Raw genomic sequence first — 10,791 nt, 5'->3', positions numbered from 1 at the left:
AAAAAAAAAAAAAAAAAATTAGCTGGGCATGGTGGTGTGTGCCTGTAGTCCCAGCTACTCAGGAGGCTGAGGCAGGAGAATTACTTGAACCCAGGAGGTGGAGCCTGCAGTGAGCTGAGACCATGCCACTGTACCCCAGCCTAATCAACAGAGACTCCATCTCAAAAAAAAAAAAAAAAAAAAACAGAATTGCATAATGCATGTGGTCAATAAAACCTTCTAGTTTTACAAAATGCACAGCCAAGCAAGTTCTTCCCTGTGGCAAACTTTTACACATAATTGTTTCTAACCTGCAGCTCAGAACTTTACATGGGCCTTTGGTAACTAGCATCTAGTTTATTTTTTTATATTTTTTTGAGACGGAGTTTCACTCATGTTACCCAGACTGGAGTGCAATGGCGCGATCTCGACTCACCGCAACCTCCACCTCCTGGGTTCAGGCAATTCTCCTGCCTCAGCCTCCTGAGTCGCTGGGATTACAGGCACGCACCACCATGCCCAGCTATTTTTTTGTATTTTTAGTAGAGATGGGGTTTCACCATGTTGACCAGGATGGTCTCGATCTCCTGACCTCGTGATCCACCCACATCGGCCTCCCAAAGTGCTGGGATTACAGGCTTGAGCCACCGCGCCCGGCCGTAGTTTATTTTCATCTGGCACTGCAGGCTGTTGAGGTTTTACATCTTGAGCAAGAAGAACAGCCAGCATTCAATGGGGACATACTCTGAGCTAAGCACTATGCTGCTTGCTGTTTGTTCTGTCTCATTTAATCCTCACCCAACAACCCATTGAAGACCATATTATCCCTGTTTTATAAGAAACTTTGGCTCAGAGGTGTTAAATCACCTGTCCAAGATCACAGAGCCAGTGAGTAGATCTGGGAGTTGAACCAACACAGACTCCAAGCATCACATTTCTAATCCGTGTGCTAAATTAGATGCAGGTACAGGGAAATCAGACACTTTAGCTGGCTGGCTAAAGATGCACCAAACCTTCTGATGCCACCAACTTAATCTGTGTGCATATGAAGGAGGCTTTGGCTCAACACACACATTCTTTGGAGAGAGGATCATCTACAAGATGAATGAATTCAAGTAATTACTCATTCCATTTCCATTTTTCCCATCACTGCTTTGTTCCTGCTCTGTCCCCTATACTTGTCACCACGACTGGCACAAAGGACATGCCCAAGAAGTCCTTGTTGGTTGAATGAGTCATGGAGAAGAAAAGAGAATTGAAAGGAAGAAGGACCAGGGAGGGAAAGGGGATGGGTGGAAGAAAGGGAAAGAGCTAGGGACAGAGAAAGGGGCAAGGGTGAAAGAAATAACAGAAGGACGAGGCTAGGAGACGGATGGGTGGAGGAGCGACCTCACCAGGCTCTCCTCCACGATTGCCTCAAATGTACCTGTGAGAATTCCAGGGTTTGCCAGTACCATCCACCGCGGATAAATGATCTTGCCTTCAGCCTCTACTTCAGGAGCTTCTCCCCAATAGCTAAGTGCCCATTGAAGCCAACCTCTACCCCTGATCCCTTGCCCTGCACACTCTGAAGTGGGCTCTAGGCTCTGCCCTATTCTCAGAGCCTTCCTAGTTTCCTGGCCTGACCTCAGAGCTCAGTGCTACCTTCCTGCCCCACTTCCTCTTCCTGTCTCCAAGTTCCCTGGAGATGAGGCCATCCAGGCAATGACCCTAGCCAGGCCACATCCATCACACCTCTGTCAGTTTCTCCAAGGCAGAATCTTAAAGCACCAAGCCTATTTCCCAGTCCATCTTCCCAGGAGCTCCAGGGAAAGGGGGAAACTGGCACCAGCTGTTCCTGACATCTTTGCCTTGAAGATGGCAAGTGAGGACAGAGGCCAGAGTCTGCAGCAGGAGTGGGGGTGACTCAACTCAGGAATGTGTCACTAGGTAGAGGTTAGCAGGGCGTCAGGCCTGTGCCACACTCTGATCAAACTTCAGTGGAACTTTCAGAGTAAACATCTCCGTTTCTCTTTCCCTAGGGGAGGAGTTTGCCCTCCAACACCCTGCCATGGGGCTGGAATGGCCCTGCCACCCCATCTGCTCAGGTTTCCAACTCCTGGGCCAGGCTTGGCTCCTCACAGCTGCGGAAAGGGCTGACGAGGTCATCTCATTCCCTACCACTTTGCGGCAGTGGGTTCTGAGTGCCAGGCGGCTCTCTGCCATTGTGTCTCCTTTAACCTCTCAAGGACCCAACAAGGCAGGTCTTAGTGATCCCACTTCACAGATGCGGAAAAGGAGGCTCAGGGAGGTTAAGTGACTCGCCCCGGGTCGCAGGGCTGGGATCCCAGCCCGGAGTCTGACTCCAAAGCCGGTGCTCTTAACCACTTTGCTTCAGGAGAATGGGTAGCCAGAGCCCCACTCGTTCCGCGCCAAGCGGCGCAGCGCAGCCAGGACAGGGCGCACGCACCTCCCTCCCAGGTGGTGCGCGGGGTGTGGAGGGTCCGCCCAGTCCTGCTCCAGCCACGGTCAACGCCTCCGGTCTGACCCGCCCGGGCCCCAGGGGATGCCCCCCACCCCCCCACCCCCCCGCTCGCGAACTTCAGACTCGTCTCTCCTACCCCCGCCACTAGCCCTCAGCCCGTGGCGGGGCTGGCCGGCCCCACCCTGGCCCTCACCATCTCCGCTGCTGCCGCCACCTCGCCAGCTCCCGGCTCCTCTGCTTGCTGAGCGACCTCAGCGCCAGCGGCCCAGGAGGAAGCTCAGGGGCGGGGCGGGGAGGGCCGCCGGGTGAGGGCGGGGGGCGCGCCTTCCGCTAGCAGCGCCCGAAGCCAAGTCAAACCGAAAGCGATGGGCCGCAGTGACCCGGGTCCGTAGAGGCGCCTCCTCCCCAGCAGCGGGCGCCTGACCTCGGATGACACCTCAGTCTGGTGAACTGGCACACCTCAGGGCCCGATCTGTGAAATGGACACAGTGGACTTCTAAGTGGGCCCTGGAGTCTTCTAAGTCGGGTTTAGCTGAAGAGGCATCATTCATTCACTCAACAAGCACCCTACCAGTGCCACGGTCAGGCACCACGCTAGGTCCTGGAGACGCCATAAACAAGCCAGGCAGGGTCTTCACTACCTTGGTGACTGCCTCTCACCCCAAAAACAGGCCCCCCTAAAAGTTTTGAAACTAAAGACAAGTGGTGGTTGCATAGCATTCTGAACACACTACATGTCACTGAATTGTAATTTAAAATAATAAACTGTACGTTATGTGACTTTCACCTCTATTCAAAAAGAAAGCAGCTCCACACGGGCGAAGTACTAGCTCTAGCCTTTCTGTATGTCTCTCCTCACCATGAGGGCAAGTGCAGTTTTGCGCCGGCATGCACCTGCCGTGCGCCTGCTCCTCGGTCAGAGGCTGGGTGAGGCTGGTGTGTCTGCTACCACTCCAGAGCCTTCCTGAGTGGAATCTACCTATCCTCTCCTCTCACTGCTGCAGAGAAAGCCCCAGCTACCTGTTCTCCATTACTCCAAGCTGCCACTGACATTTCAAAATAAGGCCCCTCTTTTTTAGAGAGAGAGAGACAGGGTCTCACTATGTTGACCAGGCTGGTCTTGAACTCCTGACCTCAAGCAATTCTTCTGCCTCAGCCTTCCAAAGTGTTGGGATTACAGGTGTGAGCCACTGGGCCCGGTCCCTCAAATGAGGCCTCTCTTGACCAACAGAGTTGAAAATTTCCCTCTCTAGGGCTGAGCCTCTGTGAATACAGAAGTCCCAGACCAAGAGGGTTTCACAGACCCTCACTCCTACCCTGGACAGTCTGGGTCCCAAGGCAGAAGCTTCACTTCAGTTCCTTGCATCTTGAATCCAGGAGAGAGAGGATTAATATAGTTGTAGCAGAGACTATCCCAAGGCGGGACTATCCCACACTTATAATGGCCACATTTTGGAAGGCCAAGGTGGTAGGATTGCTTGAGCCTAGGAGTTTGAGACCAGCCTGGGCAACATAGGGAGACCATGTCTCTACAAAAATTTTTAAAATTTAAAATTTTTAAATTTTTAAATTTTTTAAATTTTAATTTTAAATTTTATGGGTCACTAAGCCCAGTGACCCATAATCACACCACTGCGCTCTAGCCTGGGCAACAGAGTGGGATCCTATCTCCAAAAAAATAAAAATAAAAATACCACAAGGGTCTTTTCTGACCTTTCCCCCTCCCTCCCCAAATTTCAGAGCATGATTCTTGCAGAGCCTGACTTGCTAATCTAGTCCCAAATCCTGACTCCCAGCCCTTCCCATTCCTCCCAACAACAGGTTGTTTCCAATTCTGGAAAGCCTGTGGAGGAAACAGGAACAGATATGGCAGGAACCCTCCCTGCAAACCAAGGCAGACTAGGCACTGGAAAGAGTGACAGTGATGGTGGAACCTGGTAGGGAGGAGGGGGGTCTGAGACAGAGAGGCTCATTGTGCACGGACGGGAAAGAGGGCCATTGGCCCTGTCCGGTGACACTGACTAACTGACTGTGCCCAACCATGGGATGCTGAGGAGAGATGCTCGCCCCCTCAGAACAGCTGAGACCCAGAGGCTTTGCTAAGTCCCAGAAGACAGGGACAGAGAAAAGACAGCTAGAACACGCAGAAGCACAAGGAAAGGAACAGCAGTCCAGTTCCTCCAGCCCTTGACTCTAGACTACAGGGTTGCTGAAGAGAGATGGCTGTGATAGAAGAGGCAGGAGACCCTCAACCAGCTCATAAATGCTCTGTCCAGGTAGGCTTCATGCCTTAGCTAACAACTCCAGAAGAACAGTTCTAAAGGGTCATGGCAGGACCCAACGCGGACACTTAAAAATCTCACATACCACCCCAAAATGCTATAAAGGTTTTGAATTTTCTTTATGCCAAGACTCCCAGAAAATTCTTGTTCTTGAGACCTGTGACAATAAATGGAACAGGGAGGAATAATGAAAGACAGGGGCCTCCATCTTTCTTCTCCAAACATATACTCTTTGCCCCTCCAACAACCTGGACCTCAAATGGGAGAACCTCACCCAGAAGGTATCCTCGGGAAGAAAAGAAACAGAAAAGCCAAAGGCAAAATGGGAAGGGAGAAAGTGCCTCCTCACACACATAGGGACACTGAAAGGTCTTTATTGCCCACTGGCCACCAATAGTTTCCCAGCCACATGCTGGGCCCTCTAGGTCTCTCCAACCCACTCTAAGGACCTGTGAAATGCAGCCACAGTCCAGCTCTCTTTTTCCCTCTCCTTCCAGGGGACCAAGGTGCCCTCTGGGGCATACAACATGGCAGCAGGACCTTGGGAAGAGGGGCAGGAGAACTGAGCAGCATTCTCTGTAGAGGAGGGCAGGAAAGGAGACCCCCCTTGGCACTCATTTATGGAGGGTTGTCCCGGAAGAGAAGGGCAGGTGGGAGAGGTTCCCTGTTACTTAGGAGAAAGCACCAGTGGCAAACAGCACAATGAAGAGGATGATGATGAAAACAATCACGCAGATAAGGACAATCATCTTCACGTTCTTCCACCAGAACTTCCGAGCCACCTTCTGCGATGTCGTCTTGAAGTGCTCAGACTGTTGAGGATAAGGCAGAGTGAGTGACCCAGTGGCTCCTCCCACTGGAACAAGGGTACAAGAATACAAACGCAGCCCACAGGCCATACATCTTTTATTTATTTTCTTTTTTTGAGATGGAATCTTACTCTGTTGCCCAGGCTGGAGTACAGTGGCGAGATCTTGGCTCATTGCAGCCTCCACCACCTGGGCTCAAGTGATTCTCCTGCCTCAGCCTCCTGAATAGCTGGGATTGCAGGCACCTACCACCACACCCAGCAAACTTTTGTATTTTTAATACGGATGAGGTTTCACCATGTTGGCTAGGCTGGTGTCGAACTCCTGACCTCAAGTAATCTGTCCAGCTGGGCCTCCCAAAGTGCTGGAATTACAGGCATGAGCCACCACACCGGGCCTACAAGGCTAGACATCTGTCTGTTTGTTTATTTGAGACAGAGTTTCACTCTGCCTCCCAGGCTGGATTGCAGTGGTGCAATCTCAGCTCACTACAACCTATGCCTTCCAGGTTTAAGCAATTCTCCTGCCTTAGCCTCCCAAGTAGCTGGAATTACAGGGGTGCACCACCACACCCAACTAAGTTTTATATTTTTAGTAGAGATGGGGTTTCACCAAGTTGACCAGGCTGGTCTTGAACTCCTGACCTCGGGCAATCCGCCTGCCTTGGCCTCCCAAAGTGCTGGAATTACAAGCATGAGTCACCATGCCTGGCTCTGTGTTTGTTTTTTGAGACAGGGTCTGACTCCGTCACCCAGGCTGGAGTGCAATAGTGCAATCTCAGCTCACTGCAGCCTCCATCTCTAGGGCTCAAGCAATCCTGTCTCCTCAGCCTCCTGAGTGCTGGGACTACAGGCACATGCCAGCATACCCTGCTCAAGCCATACATCTTAATACTGACACTGTAAGCTGAGGTAACAAACTACTAAATAAAAGATGCTCTATCTACCTACCTTGACAAATATAACCTCCTAAAAATCTGGAAGGCCAGGTTGAAATTTAGAATTCTTAAAATCCTGGGAGGTCTCTACCTAGATATGACTAGGGCTTCCCTTTCTCTTCTTACCCCTGCACTGCCATGCACACTGAGGGGTCCTTGAAACCTGCTCACACCCAAAGGTACAACACTGGCAGCACAGTCTGCCCTTGGGAAGGCAGACCCTGCGACTGAGGATTGCAGGCTCCAGGTGGGCACCTCTCCCAGCTCCAAGACTCCTTGCTGAGGCTGAAGGAGGGACCAGGACAGTACAGAGGGTTGGAAGTAAGGGAACTCCTCCTCCTCCACCCACTCTCCCATCCCCAGCAATTCGAGTTAGAGACACTGAATTTCCTGGAGCTTGGCCAGGCATAGTAGCTCAAGTCTGTAATCCCAGCACTTTGGGAGGCCAAGGCAGGCAGATCATCTGAGGTCAGGAGTTTGAGACCAGCCTGGCCAACATGGCAAAACCCCATCTCTACCAAAAATACAAAAAATTAGCCAGGTGTGGTGGTGCACACCTGTAATCCCAGCTACTCAGGAGGCTGAGGCATGAGAATCGTTTGAACCTAGGAGGTGAAGGTTGCAGTGACCCAAGATCGCGCCTCTGAACTCACTTCTATCCTGGGCAACAGAGTAAGACTCGGTCTCAAAAAAAAATGTGCCCAGGGCTGTGCTCCCCAAATTAAGCTACATTTAGGCTACAGAAACAGGCAATGAGTCCCAGGGAGACAAGGGAGCAATACTCAAGAGCCAAGAGTTCACACAGAACTCAGAAAGCCAGAGCTGGCCTCTCCCTGAACACAGAACCTGAGGCTCCAGTCTTTGCTCAACTTTGGAGTTACTTCCTGCCTGAAACAGCTGGCCTCAGCCCCTGGCTGGAGAGAGAGAAGAATGAGGTCTAGCAAGATGTGTGGGAGATATTATTCTAGCCTTCATCTAGCAGGGGACCCTGGGATCAAAGCATTTTACTGCTCTTTCCAGCTTGTTTTTAAAGCCAACTCACCAAGACACCAGCAATTTCTCACCCTTTGCCTAATAGCTCCTAGAGAAGGCTAGAGGCCATAGGGGAGTTTCCTCAGAGCCAATATTGCTGCCCGGGGAAGGTCAGATGCAAAGGATTGCCATGGGCAGGCTTCAAAGGGAAAACCAGTTTCCCAGGAGAGAAGCCTGAGAATGCAGGGGCTGCCTGAGCTATTGGTCTCAGAACATGCCTCTATGGGCGAGCTGCCACCTCAAGCCCTAGTCATGGGATCCATTCCCTGGGATCCCTAACAATCCTGGATCAGAGCAGATTCAGTAGAGACTCTGCTCACATCAGCTCCCAAACCTGGTGAAAAGCAACAGAAGTGGCTAACTTCTGGCCCTCCTGTTCATTTTGCCCCACCAAAAAGAAATTCCCTTTCTCCCTCTTTTCCTCCAGCCCCCAGTGGGTTCCCCGTCTCACTGTGGCTTCCAGATCCTCTGTCTTGTTGCGGAGATGCTCCAAGTTTTCCCCTCGGGCCAGGATCCGCTCCACATTCTGGGTCATAATATTCTTAACTCCCTCCACCTCACTCTGCAGGTTCCTTACGCGATCATTTCCTCCACCTTCACTGGCTTCCTCCTGCACAGCAACATGGGGTTAATTAGACCAAGTGCTGGGGGAACTGGAGACTTGGCCTCAGAGGTCTGGGGAGTGTAAGGCCTCAGGCGGACTTCAGCTTTTTGTAAAATGCTTGAAATGTTTACAAAGAGAATGTTTTCATGTATTGTGTAATAAAAAATAAATGCATTTGTAAGCCTCAGAAGGTGAGCTGTGATGCTAAACAGACTGGATCAAACTTCTTTTTGAGCCCCTGACAAGGAAAAGCAGCACATCACTAAATCCCTCCCCACTGCTTCCTTGCTCCCTAAAGAGGGCCATAGAATACAGCAGAGCTGCATTGCATCTCACAATGTTCCCCGCCAGGGCAGAGCCCACCACTATTTACAATGCCTAGAGCCACCTCACTTTCCTGACTTCTCTGGATCCTCATTGAATGTGTCTGTGCTAGGCCAGGTGCGGTGGCTCAGCCTGTAATCCCAGCACTTTGGGAGGACAAGGCGCGTGGGTCACGAGGTCAGGAGTTCGAGACCAGCCTGGCCAACATGGTGAAACCCCATCTCTACTAAAAATACAAGAAATAAGGCCGGGCGCGGTGGCTCAAGCCTGTAATCCCAGCACTTTGGGAGGCCGAGGCGGGTGGATCACGAGGTCAAGAGATCGAGACCATCCTGGTCAACATGGTGAAACCCCGTCTCTACTAAAAATACAAAAAATTAGCTGGGCATGGTGGCGTGTGCCTGTAATCCCAGCGACTCAGGAGGCTGAGGCAGGAGAATTGCCTGAATCCGGGAGGCGGAGGTTGCGGTGAGCCGAGATCGCGCCATTGCACTCCAGCCTGGGTAACAAGAGCGAAACTCCGTCTCAAAAAAAAAAAAAAAAAGAAAAGAAAAAAAGAAATAATAGCTGGGTATAGTAGCAGGTATCTGTAACCCCAGCTACTCGGAGGCTGAGACAGGAGAATCGCTTGAACCAAGAAGGTGGAGGAAATGATCGAGTTTTTCCATCCAAAAAAAAAAAAAGTGTGCTGGCCAGCAGAATATCCTCACCTAGCTCAACCCATCTGCCCCTCCAAGACAGCTGCTGGAGCCCTGCTCTGGCTACAATGCCATTGCTGTGACCCAGAGCAACAGTCAACCAAGTCCCCCAGAAGGTGCCGGGAACCGTTGAGCCGCACACTTCTGCTTTTCCCACCACCGGGCACCACGTGCAGGCACCAAGGAACTGCCTGCTTATGCAGATACTAAATAAAAACACCCGTCTTGGCATTGGGGGAAATGGAGATCATCTGGGAAGCTTCACGACCAAGTTTTTGAACAAGGAGAGAAAAATACTATTAAGCTCCTCCCTCCTTGACCTCCAAAAACAAGCCAGTGGCATGGGTCAGAACTGGATTATCACAGAGAACCAACTTCTGGTTCTTTTATAAACGCTTAGTTCTCTTCTTCATGTTAATGGAGAAAGGACACCCGAAGGACTCCGTGGACACACAAATCCTTTGTGTTTCTGTGTCGGAATAAAGTGAAAGGCCGAGAAAGCTCCTGCCCCTGGGCTGGAATCTGAACTGGGAACTGCTGGGGCGCTGCCTGGTAGCGTCACAACACCCGCCTCGGGGCTCCCTGGAGGAGGAAGGCATAACAACTATTTGCCTGGAATTCGGAGCCCCCCGTCGGCACCGGCACCGAAGCCCAGCTCGTGACCAGCACAGAGGTCAGGGGAGGGAGGGAGAAGGAGTAGGAACACCTCCCAGGGCGGCTCAGAGCTATTTGCAGCCAAGTTGTCAAAAAGGAGAGGCCACAGGCAGCACTGGCCCAGCCCTCTAACTTTGCCACCAACTCTCCTCCCCCCTCACAGCTAACACCCGGTCCCGAACCCCCTCTGGCCCCTCTTTAAATCAGCCCTTTCCTCGTTCCCGGTTCGCTCACCATGTCTCAGAGCAGCTCAGGCCGGTCAGCAGGTGAATTCGCCTAGTCGGCTTCCTCCTAGGGTGGCCCTCGGCTCACTTCCTGCTTGCTCCAACTTTCAGCCTGCCCCCGCCCACCTCGCATCTCGAGTCTCTCCAGCCACACCTAACTCAGGTTTCCCCAGGTAGGCGGGCACTCTTCACTGTCCTCCCAGTGGCTTCCCAAACAAGAGCTTAAGCTCAAAGCAAAAGGGCTCTCAGATGCCAAAGGTCTTCTAACTTGCCAGGAATTAGAAAAGAAAGATCAAGCAGCCCTCTTAGGTTTTCTGAGGCTGGACCTCCTGATCTAGAAAGGGCAGCCATATCCCTCTTTTTTTTTTTCTTCAATAGAGACGAGGTCTCACTGTGTTGCCCATGCTGGTCTCAAACTCCTGGGCTCAGGCGATCCTCCCACCTTAACCTCCAAAGTCCTGGGAGCCATGACGCCCCACTAGCGATTTCCTTTTGATATCTTGAATATCCGACTCCAGTTTCTAGAGACCGAGATCAACCATGCCAGGCCTAGTTCTCAGGGAAATAGAACGAAGTTATGAAAATTTCTTGCTGGATAGCCTTTGTTCTCAGGTCCTTGGGTGGCAGAAAGCACTAAAACCCCTGAAGTCTGGAATACTGTGATCCTGGGCTCTGATATCAGAAGGCTCTGGGTTACTAGTTGCAAGCCCCTGAGTGAACTTTTTTACCTCTGTGGAGTTTGCAGGTGCTGATGCTTAGCTAAGACAGTGCTGGTAAGAAGCAA

General features: G+C 51.5%; 2 protein-coding genes across 2 annotated transcripts in view; both read right to left on the bottom strand.

Annotated features, from left to right (window-relative positions):
- The window catches only part of VAMP5 (vesicle associated membrane protein 5), a 7,801-nt gene extending 5,058 nt beyond the window's left edge, over positions 1 to 2,743 (bottom strand). Inside the window, exon 1 of the mRNA XM_032243548.1 lies at positions 2,637 to 2,743. Within this exon, the coding sequence (XP_032099439.1) occupies positions 2,637 to 2,639 (3 nt within the window). The 5' untranslated portion in view covers positions 2,640 to 2,743. The remainder of the gene's footprint in view (positions 1 to 2,636) is intronic.
- Positions 2,744 to 5,079: 2,336 nt separating this feature from the next.
- Positions 5,080 to 10,171, bottom strand: VAMP8 (vesicle associated membrane protein 8). The gene is made up of 3 exons (XM_032243549.1): positions 10,018 to 10,171; positions 7,955 to 8,113; positions 5,080 to 5,537 (listed from the first exon to the last, which is right to left on the bottom strand). Exons 1-3 carry the CDS (start codon positions 10,018 to 10,020, stop codon positions 5,397 to 5,399), a joined length of 303 nt encoding a protein of 100 aa, XP_032099440.1. The 5' UTR covers positions 10,021 to 10,171; the 3' UTR covers positions 5,080 to 5,396.
- Between the last annotated feature and the right edge of the window lie 620 nt (positions 10,172 to 10,791).

This window comes from Sapajus apella, unplaced genomic scaffold (assembly GCF_009761245.1).
Source record: "Sapajus apella isolate SASKATOON/1434 unplaced genomic scaffold, GSC_monkey_1.0 scaffold52, whole genome shotgun sequence".
In the NCBI taxonomy this organism is placed as follows: Eukaryota; Metazoa; Chordata; class Mammalia; order Primates; family Cebidae; genus Sapajus; species Sapajus apella.
This window is presented reverse-complemented; position numbering and strand designations above follow the sequence as displayed.